Here is a 16,294-nt window from a genome sequence, read left to right on the forward strand (position 1 = left end):
AACAAGCAACTCACAAGCCAATTAAGCCAAAAACAAGCCCAATTTCTGCATTTTTTCCCACAGGTTTGGCACGTCTGATGTCTACACTTGTTTACCTAACTGTTATTGTTTTCTGCATAATCAGCGGACTCCATTGCATTTTCTTGAGGCTGCTTGAAAATGATGCATGTTGTCAGGCACCTTGATCTCTCTTTTAAAGAGTTGTAGAATTAATAAATATATAGGTCTGTAAGGAAACCAAGTTCCACCAAGTGGGTGTATTTTATGACAGGCTTTTTTCCTTTAGTCCATGTTCCTTTCTGTGACCATTACTCTTACACAATAAAAAAAGGGGAGGAGGTGCTTTCCTTTTACTTTCTTAAATGTAGCACCATATGACTGCCAATGTCAGATTTATCTGATAATTCCTTTGAGTTAAAATACTGGGGGGGAAATTGAGAAGTTCATCTCTGCTTCATTCCTCACCTACAGACAAAATGTTTGTATGAGTGACAAAGTGCTGGTGCTTCTTCTGATTTCCTTACATTTTCTCAAAAGCCAGAAGCCAACTGCTGTTTTCCAACACAATTCTGTTCAAAGGTATTATTACCGACAGAGACTAGACAGACACATTCCCCAAAGGGAATGAAACGGCTGCATAATAGCAGGAGATGTTGCTGCTGCTGCATCTGCTTTTTCAAGTACCACATCTTTAAGTGTTTTTGTAACAAAGACTAAAATGTGCAATGCTCTGATTATTAATAGTCACCTCTATTGACCATTAAAACTGCAGCATTACACAATCCAGTCATCATTACAGAAATACTGACCAAAGATGAGGGATCTACAAGCAGCATTCACTTTAATGAAGAGTTGCTGAAAGGGGCTCTTCAGATTACAGTGATTCCCTCTTTCTTCTTGCTTTCCTGTTCATTGAGCTTGATACAATCATTTTTGCAGTAGTTGAATGAAATGCATTAAACACAGGTCCTTCAGAGCTCCAGTCCCCCAGTTACACAGCAAGTAGTACAGAACTCTAACAGTACCTTCAGGAATTCTCTCCCTCGTTAACAATGACTAAGAAGTCAGAAATACATTGCTCCTTCAATATCTTCTCCTTTTGGTACTGCAACATGTCCCTAAATGAACCCCAGTTAATTTAAAGCATCCAGTTCAGATTTTTTGAAATACAATAAATTGACGTTTTTGCAAGCACTTAAGCACTTCCAAGTATCCCTATATGGAAACTGTACCTAAAAATTAAAAGATAACTGGATTTTGTTAGTTACTTTTTATTGCAGCCATAGCTTTTCCTATAAGCTTTAGGGAAGCAATGAAAATAGATTAAGCTTGCTAGTTTACCAACCAGATCAACAGCAAAAATGCAGTTTCACTTTTTAAAATGTTGAAAAGAAATCACAGTTCAAAACACTTCTATTAATAAAAACTCTCTTAAGAAAGAGACTCAAGATTTTCAGAGAGAAATTCAACCAAATCATAGCTGTCATTCTAATAGACAAGTCCACATTTTCTGAATGGTATTTTTAATATTTTTAAAACACAAAGTTAAACATCTTTTAATTTTGTGGGTCTTACAAAAGAAAGTGCCAGGTTTTTAAAACTATACATGCACAAACATGTGAATATACTGCTCTTGCCTGGGCAATCTCGGTAAATGCATGTGCAAACTACCAGTCAGAGCAGTTTAAATGGTCCTTTACATGGGAGTCCTGTGATCTGAAGTGCATCAAAGAAAGCGTGTGTGCATATTTTTGCATGCACACAATTCATGGACATGGAATGGTACGTGCTGCCTGCCTTGCTCTGCAGCAGTAGATATTATTTACAGAGCTGAGCTTTTAAAAAAAAAAAAAAATCAGAGAAGCTCAATCACCAATAAAAATATTCTGATATGACAAGAATCTTTGTCAAAGTTACTGTCATTTGTATTAAAATTAAAACAATGATATTCAGATGAACTCCATTCAAAATACTGGGAGAAAAGAACAGTGTTTTCTCAACAAAAAGGATAAAATCATTAGGGGAAAGTTTCTAAAATATTACAAAAGCATTAGAAACAAAAACTGGTAAAAATAACCATTTAAATGGTATGATATTATAAGAAGATGCATCTGCTCTCCACTCACCATGACTCTGTAACTAAAAGACTCCAGTGGTTCAAAGGAGCCTGAGAACTTACCTGCAACAGTGTGGGTTGTGAAGCATGGAAGAAAAAGGCAATACAGCAATGCAAGAAGATAAAATAGATCACGGAAAATATACTTGTAAGCTAGAAAAGAGCATGCCGATATAACCTGAGATTTGTTTGTCACTACTTAAAGGTAATGATACGAAATGCAAGATTTCAGTGTTAATTCAGCCATCAGCTTTAAACCAAGAAACAAATGAGTGGAACACAAATTGTCTGAACCAAACTTCCAGCAGGGAGGAGGAGACTGTACAACTCTTGCTAGCCTTGCTGTTTCTTACGGGATTCATGTAGCAAGGTAAGTTGAATTTATATTTAACTTTTCTAAGCACAATTTAAATTGCTTAATATTTTGGTTAAGAGAGGTGTTGCTCACGTCCATTCAGCGTAGGTGTGTGTGCGCTCGCTTCATGCACCGGTGCTGGAAGTTTTTCCCTCAGTAGTATCCGTAGGGGACTGGCTCAGGAGCGGCGCGTGTATACTGTAGTATATAGGGCGCTGCTGGCCCCCTCCATCCTCAGTTGCTTCTTGCCAGAAACTCTGACTGTGGGGAAGGAGGGCAGATTGTGGAACGGACATGAGCAACACATCTCGAAGAACACCAGTTATGGAAAAAAGTAACTGTCTTTTCTTCTTCGAGTGATTGCTCATGTCCATTCAACTTAGCTGATTCCCAGCCATACCCATGGAGGCAAGTAAAAGGACTTCACAAACATGCAGATTGCAATACAGCTCTGCTGAATCCAGCATCATCCCCAATCTGCTGCGTGATGGCATAGTGGCCATGAACATCTGTACTGTGGGCCATGTCGTGGCTCGACAGATGTCCTGGATCGGGAAGCATGCCAGGAAGGCCACTGAAGCTGCCTGCGCTCTAGTCGAGTGGGCTCTGACGATTGGCGGTGGAGGACTCCCACTAACTCGTAGCAGGTTCGAATGCAAGAGGTGATCCAGTTAGAAATCCTTTGCGTGAACACTGGGAGGCCCTTCATTCTATCAGCTGTAGAGATGAAAAGCTGAGTCGACTTACGGAAAGGCTTTGTCCAATCCAGGTAGAAAGCCAGAGCCCTCCTCAGAGTCCAAAGCGTGAAGGTGCCTCTCTTCACTAGTCTCATGGAGCTTAAGGCAGAAGACCGGAAGAAAGATGTCCTTGCTCATGTGGAGAATACACACTACCTTGGGAAGGAAAGCCGGGTGGGGCCGGAACTGGACCTGGTCCTTATAGAAGGCCGCGTATGGCGGTTCTGAAATCAGGGCTCATAGCTCGGAGTCTCGCCTTGCTGACATCACTGCCACCAGGAAAACTACCTTCCACAATAGGTGGAAAGGGAGCATGAGGCCAAAGACTCAAAGGGTGGGCCCGTGAGGCTGGACAGCACCAAGTTGAGATCCCACTGAGCGGCTGGGGACCGGACTTGAGGAAAGAGCCTCTCGAGGCCTCTAAGGAACCTGACCGTCATGTCATGGGAGAACACAGTCTGCTCCTGAATTGGTGGATGAAATGCCGAAATGGCCGCCAGGTGCACCCTGATAGAGGAGTGCACCAGGCCCTGGTTCCTTAAATGAAGCAGGTAGTCCAAGATCGACTGCACCGAAGAACGAGAAAGGGAGATGCCCCACTCGGCCGCCCAGTGGGAGAACCTCGCTCACTATGCCAGGTAGGTCTGCCTAGTCCAGGGCTTTCTATTCTCAAGGAGGACCTTTTGGACCCCGTCCGAACAGGCCTGTTCATCTGGGTTCAGCCACGCAACATCCACACTGTGAGGTGGAGGGACGTGAGGTTGGGGTGCAAGAGGTGGCCGTGATCCTGTGACAGCAGGTCCGGTCAGTTCGGCATAAGCCAGGGAGGGATTGCTGACCAGCTTGATAGCATCCCGAACCAGTGCTGGTGAGGCCGCAGCGGGGCAATCATGACAAGCTGCGCCTTGTCCCTCTTGATTTTCACTAGGACCTTGCTGATGAGCAGAATCGGAGGAAACGCATACATCAGGCTTCTTGCCCACAGAAGGAGGAAGGCATCAGAGAGGGAGCCCTTGCCCAGACCCCATCTGGAGCAAAACCTGTGGCACCTCCTGTTCTGCCTGGTGGTGAACAAATCCACTTGGGGAGTTCCCCACCTTTGGAAGATCATGCCGGCTACCTCCCTAGCTAGGGAACCTTGCTCCCACCACTAGGGAACCTTGAGCCAGAGCCCGAGTGGTCGCTCCCCTGCGACCAAGACAGGGCTGATTGGTGTCTCTGTCCCGACTGGTACTGGTCACCCATCCCAAAGTTGGATGTGGCTGACCTCTATGAGCGTCTGGATTGGGGCCCTGGCGACCAGCGGCACGCAGCGGATCCGCAATGACTCCGGGCTGGCGATCTATGCCTCACGAGTGTGGAGAGGGATTGGGAACTAGATGCAGCCACACGCGGTGATGCCACCCTGAGGGATTGGCGACAGTCTGGGGAACGGTACCGTTGGTCCCTTGACCTGTCCCTGGAACGGTACCAGTGCCACGGAGATTCCGGGCGCCGACTGCGAAACTCCTGCCGGGAGGTGTGTGCCTCCAGAGGTCTGCTCCCGGTTACTGGCGAGCTGTGCCTCAAGCCTCTCTGCCCTCGTCCTAGGTCCGGAGACCGGATGGGGCTATGAAGCTTCTGCCTATCACAGTCAGAAGCGTGTCGGCTGCGAGAGGGCGACCTTTGGGAGGATGTCCCCCACGACGGGGAGCGCTGCCGGAAAGGTGGAGACTGTGGTGGTTTACCCTGGGACCGGGACCCCGTAGGGGCTGAAGTGTGTGGCATCGGGAGGGACATAATGTCTTGCACTGCTTGGAGGGCCTCCAATGTGGACGGCACCTGGAGCTGACGAGGACCTCTGCCTTTGCAGGCTGGGCTACACCACTCAACCTGAGCTGGGGCCCAGAATCCCGAAGGGGGTGAGGAGGTGCCTGAAACAGGGCCTTTGTCCACCCCAGACTTGTCCTTTCCCTTGTGGGAAGATGGAGATCTTCCTTACCCCATCTTCCTGGGCTTCTTGGCTGGAGCCACAGAAGGAGGCCAGTGCTGGCTCACATGGGCCTTTTACAGTGACCGCAGGTTTAAAGCCTGGGGACTGGGGCATGCCCCATCCTGAGGCGAAGTCCCTTTAGGGACCTACTAAGTCTCTAACTTAACAAAAAGGTTGAACTAAATTAGAGGGAAACTATATACAGTAATATTTGCAAGAGGCAAAAGAGTCTGAACGAACGAAAAGCAACAGCTCTAGCTGAAGCAGCACCAGTTCCATGCACAGTCACTGGCGGAAAGAAGGAACTGAGGGTGGAGGGGACTGGCAAAGCCCTATATACCACGACATATGCACACCACTCCAGGGGGCGCCAGAGCCAGTCCCCTACAGATACTGCTGAGGGAAAAACTTCTGGCACACACACCTAAGTTGAATGGACATGAGCAATCACTCAAAGAATAAAATCTTCGTATTAATTACCCCATCAAAACATTCATTTACAAAAATTCAGTTACAGTAGCTAACAAGAGTATCCCAAGATATAACTGAAATCAGATGTTTAACCATTGTGGATTAAATTAATCTTTATTTGCCTCTCACTTGAGCAATGAATAGGGACCATCTCAATATGAAGTTGGCATCTTTTGTACAACCCTCTTCCTGCCTTTTCAGGAGAGGGAGGGAGAGAGAGAGAGTACTGAAGGATCTGTGCCCTTCCTGTCTCCTTCCTGAGGGTGTCTACGTTAGCACACAAGTTTCAGAGAGGAAATATCACATCAATTACCAGTACCAAATGATGAGTCATTTCTATTACCTGAAGCAAGAGCAACAGCTACAGCCTGTTGATTTGCAGAACACAGAATCTGGATACCCAATGGGAGACGTGGGCAGGTGTGTTTCACTGCAGCACTAATGACTGCCATTGCTGCAGTTATTTCTGGCCCAACATAAACGGTGTAAGGAAGGTCATGCATATTTTCCACCATCAAGCCATCCTGTGGAGATTATTATAGAGAAATCTGATTAAATTGAGAAGAGCCATTTCAAATAAATCATAGCTATTTTGATATTAGACAAAGGCTTATATTAAAAAGAAACACTATATTTAAAGGGTTTTTTCAAAGAAGGGATTATCTACAGTAAATTGTTGATGCAAATACCCACTTGCAAAAATGCTTTAATCAATATCATATCTGTAATCACAAAATGAAATAAATGTGATTTCAATTACACACTTTGTCAATTAGATTTCCTTTGAATCTGTGCTACAATGCGAACTATAGAGGAACACGTTAAATCATAAATCCAATTTAAAATATATACTGTAGAGTCAAACCTCAATTATTCAGATGGAATAGAGTATATTCAATAAGTCTGGACAATTGCATCTTTAGATAATCAAGAAAATTTTCAAATCAATTAATATCAAGAAACTAAAGTTATTTTGGATAAACAAAGGTTTCTTTTGGGGTTTTTTGGGGGTTTGTTTTTTTACTGTATCAGTGAAAATGTTTTCAAATGACTATAATTTGAGGGAGAAGAGGAGGAGTTAAATATCTATGTACAGTATTTTTAAGGTGCCTATAACTTTGTTATTAAACTTCAACACTGCTCATATTTTGGATTCAAGGTTGCTTAACGGAAGATGTTGGCTTTTTATTGTCTACTATATGTCTCATTTGGTAGAAACATATATTTGGTAAACAATGGAGTGGCTATAAACTATTTTGCTGATTCAACCTGTGTGATTCATCAAACATCTTTGCACATTATATGGGACAGTGGTTGTTTTTTTAATCATCAGTATGGTATACATTAGAAAATTTTCAATAGCTGAAAATCATATATAATTATGTCCAGGACTAATAAGTTTAAAAATATATCCTTGAAAGAGCCATTCAAATCTAATGTTTTGCATTCACATAAGGATTCTTAAAAGAATTTGGACCTTCTTAACCTACCTTCACTTAATTCTAAAAGTACAGAAGGGAATCATTTGAAAAAAAAATACATAACTCCTATTTTCTTTATAATTCCATAATTAGGGGAAAGTGAGATTATTCCCAAGAGATCTTAGCCTATCAGGGTGTCTTAACCGAACTAAACGTGTTTGGAAAGCACCAGAGACAGCATTTCAACAAAGAAAATTTTACCATAGGGACGATAACAAGTGAAATAATAATCAATGATGGTGCGGCTAATGGTAACTTAAGAATGTAGAACCAGGAAGAAAGACAAATATTTTTAAGGAAATATTACATTTGTATATTTTTTTCATTTTGACAGTATTTTTTAATGCAGAAGCTATTTCTGTAAACAAAAGATACGATATCATAAATGTGCAGCCAGCATGTGATGGCCGAGTTAAAGACTAAACATCCGACATCACAAACAGACACCTAAAATGAAGGAATGGGAAAACAAATTTGAGCATTTAAACAGTCTCTTGAAACAGTGTGATAAAACCATATACCTGCACCATACTAAAATAAATATGATGGAGAATAACATAATAGGATACTGCTGATGTCCCCAGGTGACTGACAGTTAAATACCTAGATAAATAGGAGACATCTCCTTAGAGGCAACAGGTCACACTTTTATTAGTTGGCTAACAAATGGTTACTCAGCAATGGACCTAGTCTGAAAGCTCAAACAAATTAATGGAGCCATTCACTATCTGATGCTTCCTCACTGGGAGGACTCAGCTTTGCAAGTCAAGGATCCCCCAACCACCTAATCTCCCATGAGAAACAGTACGGGTATTGATAAAGAAACCTCAAATCTGTTCTTAATCATGTCCAATTCAACTGCACAACTAAACAGCTTAGCACCTTCACTTCTCATCCTGTGCTCACACTGTGGGATAAAGGTGACTGACTAACCATCAGTCACCATTTGGGACTCTCAGAATTATACAATTAAAACATTCCATAAAACTCTCTGGGATGCAGCAAATAATTGCTCCAGAAATCCCAACTTGATCAAATGTTTTCTAGTCTACTCATTCAAGAAAGCCTGCTGAACCCAGCTGATGTCAAAGGAAAGGTAACTCTCTCTCTCTCTCTCTCTCTCTCTCTCACACACACACACACACACACACATACGTCAAAGTCCCTCATTTGTAGAGCTGTGCAACTCCAATTTGCAAAGGATTTAAGATATTTCAAAATTTGGATTTGTTCTGACCTGGATTTATTCAAATTTCAAAACTCTCTTCAAAAACAGACTGGAGTCCCAACTCTGGGGCAGTCTTCTCAGTGGGCTGTCCCAGAGCTGCAGACCCTGAAAGCTCGGGTACCCTGGCTGAGTCTACCTTGCTGAGCCAGGAACCTCGTAAGTTGGGATTTGAAAACCCGAAGACGACTCATTCCATGGTACTCTGCCATGCAAGCTATGGAAGGATCAAGGAGCCTGGGAGTTTAGGAGCTGGGGCTCCCAATGCTTACAGGTTCTCGGAAAAAAAGAGGAGCCTGGAAGCCTGGGCTGCTGAAAAAGCAGGTGGATGAGCTGGTAGGAAACCAGAAATTTCTCCATTGCAAATTTGTCAAAGTCTCTGCAAAAAGTTTTTCAATTTTCACAATTGGCGTTCTCTGACCAAAAAATGTTCCATCAAAGAACTTCTGACCAGCTCTATGGGTCGGTTTACTTTTTTTTTTTAAAAAAATAGTCTGGCCATGGCAGAAAGGGTCTTGTGCATGAAACAAAAACTTCTCATACTGAAATGCTACTGGCACTGTCGCTCTTTGCTTAGCATGGTGTATACGCTGCTGAGTTCTTTGATGGCTGCTCAGTCCAATGCGCAAGTGACAGTCCCATCCTCACGTAGGGCATACCTACACACTAGCAATGCTCTGAATCAGAGCAGCAGATTCTTTCCTCCCCTTACGCTGGTCATCACAAAGCTCGATCCAGTCCGCCTCACAATGCCTCACTCCGTCTACAAGCCAACCAGAACAGCATTTCTCAATCATCCACAGAGATTTCAAAGGATACTAAATCATCCTTGCAAGCACCCTGAAATCTATGCAGCGGTCTGCCTCTCTTTTTAGACCCTTTGCAATCTTCAGAGTACAGCACACGCTTTGGGATCCAGTTATCCGGTGTTCGGTTGACATGTCCAAGCCACCTTCATCTTTTTTACTGATCAACATTGCCATGAATGACATACCAGCACAATTTAACACTTCCATATTTATCAGCCTGTCTTGTGATTTTATTTGAAGAATTTTATACAGGCATCTGATATGAAAACTGTTTAGTCTTTTGATATATTTGATGTAAGTTGTCCATGTTTCTAATCCATACAGAAGAGTGGATAAAGCACATCTCAGAAATACAGATTTTCACTATAGTTTGACAATTTGTTATTGTTCCAGGCTCTGTCTTGCAAAAGACCAAAGTTCCTGGGCTGCTTTGCCGATTTTACTGGTCAGCTCAGCATCAAGATCTACACTGCTGGTAACAGTAGAGCCAATGTAGCAAAGTTGGTCAACAACATCCAGATGAATACCATTTAAGGTGATATCTGGAATGGGTTCTGAAGAGCCTTGGTGCATGTTAGGTCTTCTTCAAGCTCATTGTTAGCCCAAAGATTTTGCATGAAACAGAGAACTCAGTAATAAGATGTAGGGCATCAACACTCTGAGCCACAAGGGCTGCATCATCTGCACACATGAAATGCAGCCTTGCACTAAACTCTGATCCATCACAAAGCAGATAACAGCCACCAAGAGGAACCAGAAGGTGAACAACAGATAGAATGTAGAAGGATTCCTTGCTCCCACTGGCAGCATATCTCCCTGCAAAAATGGTTAGGCAGTCACCTTGGGCAAGCAGTTTCCAAACCCTCCAATCTCACAGAAGGCCTTTTCCTGGATCACAGGCAATGAGGTGGCTGCCTACTGCGCGATTCAAGTCACCTGCCAGAACCTTGGGCACAACAAAAATTATCACCACGGAGGGAGAAATTATCCTATGAGATTTTTATTTGCCTGAGCAGTAGGAGGGCAAAAGTCCACACAGTTTTAAGAATAACTAATATAAAAGACCCTACAACCCAAAGGCAAAAACCAACCCCCATTTATGTTAAGAGTTTATACCGTCGTACAGGAAGTAGAAGCTAATAGAGCTGTAATAGTAATAATTTATTGTGTGTGTATGCATCATTTGAGAGGCGAAAAGGACCCAAGCCCGTGGTTGTTTGTGGGGTTTTTGTTTATAATTAAAAAATATTATAGATACTTAGAACTCATGAGATGGGAATTCTCTTCTTCATCCCAGAGTTACAGGAAAGTCTCCTCTTCACTTCAGAGTTACAGGAGAAGTGCTAGAACTCCTATCCTCCCAGGGTAAGAAGCCCCCGCTCCCATATTGCTATTGTGGTAGGAATGGGTTCCCAAGTCCTGACCACTGCTATGGAATAAGAAAAGAAGCATTAGTTCAATGAGCCCAACATCAGTGTCTCCTATCCCCCTCTCAGTTCCACCCAAGATCCGTTAGCCAGTCTCACAATATACTCGCCACCAACAAACAGCCTGGGAAGATGCACTGCTTTGTGTATGCACTGGCCAGCCTCAATCCACCCCACAAGATCATTCTCATGAACCATAAAACAATCAGGAAGAACAGTGTCTATGGCTGCCCCTATGAAGATAGCAGACTTGAGGGACTGGACTGTGTTGCTGGCATTTCACAGTAGCTTCTGAGAAGTGAGGAAGCAGACTATGTGCTGACCCACAGTTTGAGAGGGAAGTCATAGAGGGCTATGTCTAGGCCTCAAATTAATGCTGTCCACACTGTGCTTCATGATAGAAAAAATATATATACTGAATAGCACAAGTGGTAATTTTTGATTGTGTGGTTTGTAGACATACAGCAGATTAGGTGACCTAGAGAATACAAATATTTTATATTGATAACAGTCTGGACAGAAAATTATCATTAAAATTATTTATGAAAACTTTTGAAATTTTTCTATGAGCATTAAAAAAATGGTATGTCATTTATTCATTAAAATCTAAAAATGAAAGCCTCTCCCATTATTATAACAGCTCACAGCACAAGATACTAAAACACATTAGCTCCAATCAAAAGCACAAACATCGAGCCCTTTCCCCTTAATACACTTATACCCAGACACTTCAGTAGATCTGTTCCTCAACCAGAGTGTCCCTCAGCCCTGGGCAATGCAACAGGCTCTGGGTATTACTTTAATAACATGTTATTCTTTGGGTACCATCAGATAGGACTGTGTTCTTTTGCACATTAGGTTTTGTTTAATTAGAAAAAAGAGAACATATGTTCTGCAATACAGTGAGCTGAATTACAGATACATTAACTCAAAGCTTGCTTTCTTATTTTTGTGTCAAAACTATAACACTTACCACAGATTTTTGTGTTTTTACTGAATTCATATGGGTATAAAACAGATTTCATTATCAGACAGCTAATTAAAATGGTGGAGAGAAAACAGTTATGCTGAATTAAAGTTCTTGGAACTTAAGCTTATAGAGCAGAAATCTATGGCAACAGTTACAGTATTACATATTCCAAAACAGAATTTATTTGGATAGGAACAGATAAAACTCTTGTAATTATTTCTCTAGCATTTCTTTTTAGTTGAATATTAAGATTATTTACATCTTCTTTATTCAGACAATTGCCTTCCTTCTCATATAAAATATTTCCTGTAACCCCTTTCATTCTGAGTGATGTGTACACGTGTCTAAAATGTGTTGTGTGCAAAATATTATAATACCAAAAAGCTCTCCTTTTGTTACAATTAGATATTGGATATTTGTTCTTAAAAAAAAACAACCCTTCTAACTACAGAGGGGAGTCTACCATTTCCCTTAATGCTGATATAGTTACACAAACAACAGTCTAGAAGAAATCTAACTTTCACTTAGGAATCATCATTTTATATCTCCTTTCCAGCACCCAGGTGTGTTCTGGACAAATCCATGCCTCTAGCTTAGCCTCAGCCGCTCCCCTATAAAAGGAAATCATTTGGCACATTGTCCTACAACAGGGGTCACCAACCGGTAGATTGCGTTCGACTGGTCGATCCTGGAGCCTCTGCCAGTCGATCGCTATCTCCAACCGCTAAAAGTCTGGTGGCGCAGCAGGGCTAAGGCAGGCCCCACGCCGCTGCCGGAAGCAGCCAGCACGCCGGGGGGACAGGAGTCTCTGCACACTGCTCCTGCCTGCAAGCACCGCTCCCACAGCTCTCATTGGCCAGGAATGGGGAACTGCGGCCAATGGGAGCTGTGGGGGCAGTGCCTGCAGAGAGGAGTCATGGAGGATAGGGCCACGTGCCCCCCCCCCCCAGGGCTGCAAGGGCATGCTGGCTGCTTCTGGGTGTGGTGTGGGGTCGGGGAAGGCAGGGAGCCAGCCTTAGCCCTGCTGTGTCGCCGGCCAAGTAAATGCCACCTGATGGAAGCCCGCACCCCTCCTACACCCCCAGCCCTGAACCCCCTCGTGGAGCCAGCATCCCGTACGCCCTCCTGCACCCCAACCCCCTACTCCAATGCTGATCCCCCTTCCAGAGCTGACACCCCAGACCCCCTCCTGAACCCCAACACTCTGACTCAGCCCAGAGTCCCCTCCTGCACCCAAACTTCCTCCCAGAACTTGCACCCCTTCTGCACCCCAACCCTCTGCCCCAGAATCAGCCCAGAGCCCCCTCCCACACTCCAAACCCCTCAGACTCAGCCCAGAGCCCGCAGCCCAACCCCCCCGCCCCAGCTGGGTGAAAATGAGTGAGGGTGGGGGAGAGTGAGCAACGGAGGGAGGGAGGATGGAGTGAGCAGAGCGGGGCCTTGGATAAGGGGTGGGGCAGATCCTGGGTTTCACTTAAATTCAAAAAGTGATCTTGTGCGTAAAAAGGTTGGAGACCACTGTCCTACAAGATCTACTTTCTGTTTGTAGGAATCATCTACCCTAAACACAAGACCAGCTTTCCTTCAACAGGTCTACTTGAACAAAAAGATTTCTTGTTTATCTTAGATATGTAAGGGGTTTTTTGTGTACTACTCTGTTACTAAATCAAGGTATATCAGATAATAATTATGCAAGGTTCCACCACACTATAGTGTGGATGGGACTTAAGAAACTGTTAAGAAACAAGGATTATGCCTGGGGAAAATAAAAATTCTGTGCCTAAAAATTTTGTGCACAATATTTTAAAATTCTGCAAAATTCTGCATATTTTATTTGTCAAAATAACACAATATAATCATGCCAGTTTCAATTATTTTGACAATTTATTTCAAAATACCTGCCAGCAAGTATATCTGTAACAATACAGACAACCAAAAAGATTCAGAAAATGTTTTTTGACAAAATTGATTCCTTACTAGACATATTAATATAGACTTCTGAGTAATAATTCATTTAAATTACAGTACAGAAATGTATTCCCCACACCTCTCAGAAGCAGTGAAAAGGCTTGGGGGTGTCAGCGGTAACAGAGGAGCTGAGGGAGAGGGAAGTAATTGCTGGGAAGGAGCCTGGGAACGAACCTGGAGGGTTGTTAGGTGTGGGTGGGAGAAGTATGGAACACGGTGGGGTTTTTTTTGGGGTGGGGATTATTAGGGAGTTGAGGACCCTCCCCCATGCAGACCCTGGCTGACCCTTAGCCTCTCCCATTCAGTCAGGCACATCTGCCCCATCCCTGTGTGTCCCTGCTCCCCCCCTCTCCCTATCCCCATGTGTCCCTGCACCCCCACTCAGCCACCCCTTATCCCCCATCCCAATGGTGTCACCCAAATAGCTCCTGTGACCCCCCACTAGCCCTTCTGTACCCCAGTCTAGATGACCCACTAGCAGCACCATGTGCCTCAGTCTGTTTGCCCCTCTTCCCCACAGTGTCCTGTGCCTCCTCACCCGGCCCTGTGGGCAGGGCGCTGTGAGGAAGGCAGCCATTGCCCCCTCCCTCTCCATGGCTGGCTGCTCGGCCTGGAGTCATCTGCCCTTTCTTTTGGTGCCACAGCAGTCTCTGGTGGGCAAAAGGAGTAACTGCAGCACTTCCCTGGCAGAATCTATTTTCTAAAAGGTGGGAAGGGGAATCTGCAAGGGACATGAATTCTGCGTATGTGCAGGGGTGAAAATTCTCCCAGGAGTAAAGTGCAGGTTACACTTAGACTCCAACCACCATTCCTTGCCATATCCACGCAACAGCTTTTACCAGCAGTTAAAAATATGTCTAGGTGCTCATTTTTCACTGCCAAAAAACTAATGCAAATTAGGCACATAGCTGTAAAACTTTCCAAGTACAAAGGAGGTAGGGAGAACCCCAAATTCTTTACAAGGAGCCAGTGCAACAAGACAGACTTGTTTGGGAAACTATATGGGTAAAAAGCATGACGACAACAACATAATCAATGTTTCTTTAGCAATGTCCTCATGCTAGCGGAGTATTTTGCTGTATTTTTAAATTGCCTGTACTTCATTGTAGTATTTAAATAGTCTCAACTAGGTGATGAAAGTAAATGTTAATTAAAGTAAATGATGTGAAGGAGGAAAACTTGAACCCTTGTTGTTTCAATGTAGAAGCTTTCTGTGAGGCTGAGTTAACATAAGTCCAGTGATTTACATTGTGAACCCTGTATTTTTGCTATAAACACTGTCTTAAAATGAAAGCAGAACACTGGAAAAATTGCAGAGAACTTAAAGTCTCAGAATCTGTCACTTATAAAATCTTGTGTAGGCAACCTGGTTATTTGGCAATACAAGTACATGGTATTTGATATTTTTCAGCACAGATGGCCTCCTATCTGAGCACTCACTTGTCTTCATTATTGTGCTCCAACATTATAAATCCTTCATATTTATTATGTTAAAAAACTGCTAATGGACTGGGCAAGTTACCTTCTAAAGATGCAGGACTTCCTTTAATCAATGCTGTGTATATAGAGTGCTCTGAAAATTTAAACTGTCTGTAGCTTTGTCTACACTAAGCAATTTTAACAATTCCCAGCCTTGAAGTCACGAAAACCTTATCTTCAGTGGGAGCGGTGATAGCCCTAGTGAGAAATGCTTCATAAAGGTCTATTGTAGATAGAGTTCATAAGTAATAGTGGTAACACCCTGTGTTTCCTAGTGGGTGACCAAAGTATGAATCTTAAAATCCAACTTCTGCAGTAGGGTTGATGGGGCCTGGCATTGTTGCTGTGTAAGTGCCTCTTCCAAAAGAGGAAGAGTCACTTCAGTGGTAAAGCCTGCCAGCTTTCTTGTCAATTTCTTACCAGGGTAATTGCCACATTAGGAATGCCTACGATAGATGGTGCTGCTTCAAGCTAAGCTAGCTCAAAAGCAGTTATGTCCAATTCACTTAGCCAGAGAAACGTTACAATATTGTGAAGGTTCTTAGCATGGAGGAAATAGTTATATGCAAATGATGTAGGGGATCAAAGGCGGGGAAGGCCTTTTCTGAAGACCCATAGCTATTGTTCAGGACTTTGATTCTATCTCATAGATACTAAATTCTTGATTGGCTTGGGTACACAGGGCACTCTTGCCTATGTAAACAAGTAATTATCAACAAGTAGTTGCCAGACAGCAGTTGGGTAGATTTGAGCAACACTTCAAGTGTCTGAGACACTAAAGAACATCCGTCTTCTAGTGAGAGAGGAGAACCATCAGGACCCTTCAAGAGAAGTAAAGAGGCAGTCTAACCATTCACCTCAAGTCCCCATGGGGAGAGAGACAATAGATTCCTTGCCTCCGCAGAAGAAGCTGAATTTGGAGGAGGAGTGCTCTCTCAATATCCAGAAACCAGCAATCCTTTGAAGTGTAATGAGAACCAGTATACCATTCGAAGTGCTAGAGAAAATGGTGCAAGTGATACAGGGTAGCAGAAGGAAAGCATTATCGGGGTTCTCAGCACAAATTTTATAACAACCTCCTTATTGATATTCACAGCTATTTCTGACCCTCGTTATCAAAAGAACAGGTGTGTGGTTTTCATTGTTTTTCAGAGTTCTCACGTGTTTGGTGTTGCAATCACAATGCAATAAGGTGTTTCAACTGTAAAGCCTATTTCTAGTGTTCAACTTTGGAACTAAAGATAGTTTTGATGTAACTATTACTACACTTGTGAATGCTATGTG

The 16,294-nt window shown here is 43.3% G+C and overlaps 1 protein-coding gene across 2 annotated transcripts in view; it reads right to left on the reverse strand.

Annotated features, from left to right (window-relative positions):
- The window catches only part of LOC141996853 (uncharacterized protein F13E9.13, mitochondrial-like), a 38,206-nt gene that overhangs the window by 16,944 nt on the left and 4,968 nt on the right, over positions 1–16,294 (reverse strand). For both annotated transcript variants that reach the window (XM_074969158.1, XM_074969159.1), the window contains one exon: positions 5,995–6,175. In XM_074969158.1, coding sequence (XP_074825259.1) covers positions 5,995–6,175 — 181 coding nt within the window. The remainder of the gene's footprint in view (positions 1–5,994; positions 6,176–16,294) is intronic.

Source organism: Natator depressus, chromosome 12 (assembly GCF_965152275.1).
Source record: "Natator depressus isolate rNatDep1 chromosome 12, rNatDep2.hap1, whole genome shotgun sequence".
In the NCBI taxonomy this organism is placed as follows: Eukaryota; Metazoa; Chordata; order Testudines; family Cheloniidae; genus Natator; species Natator depressus.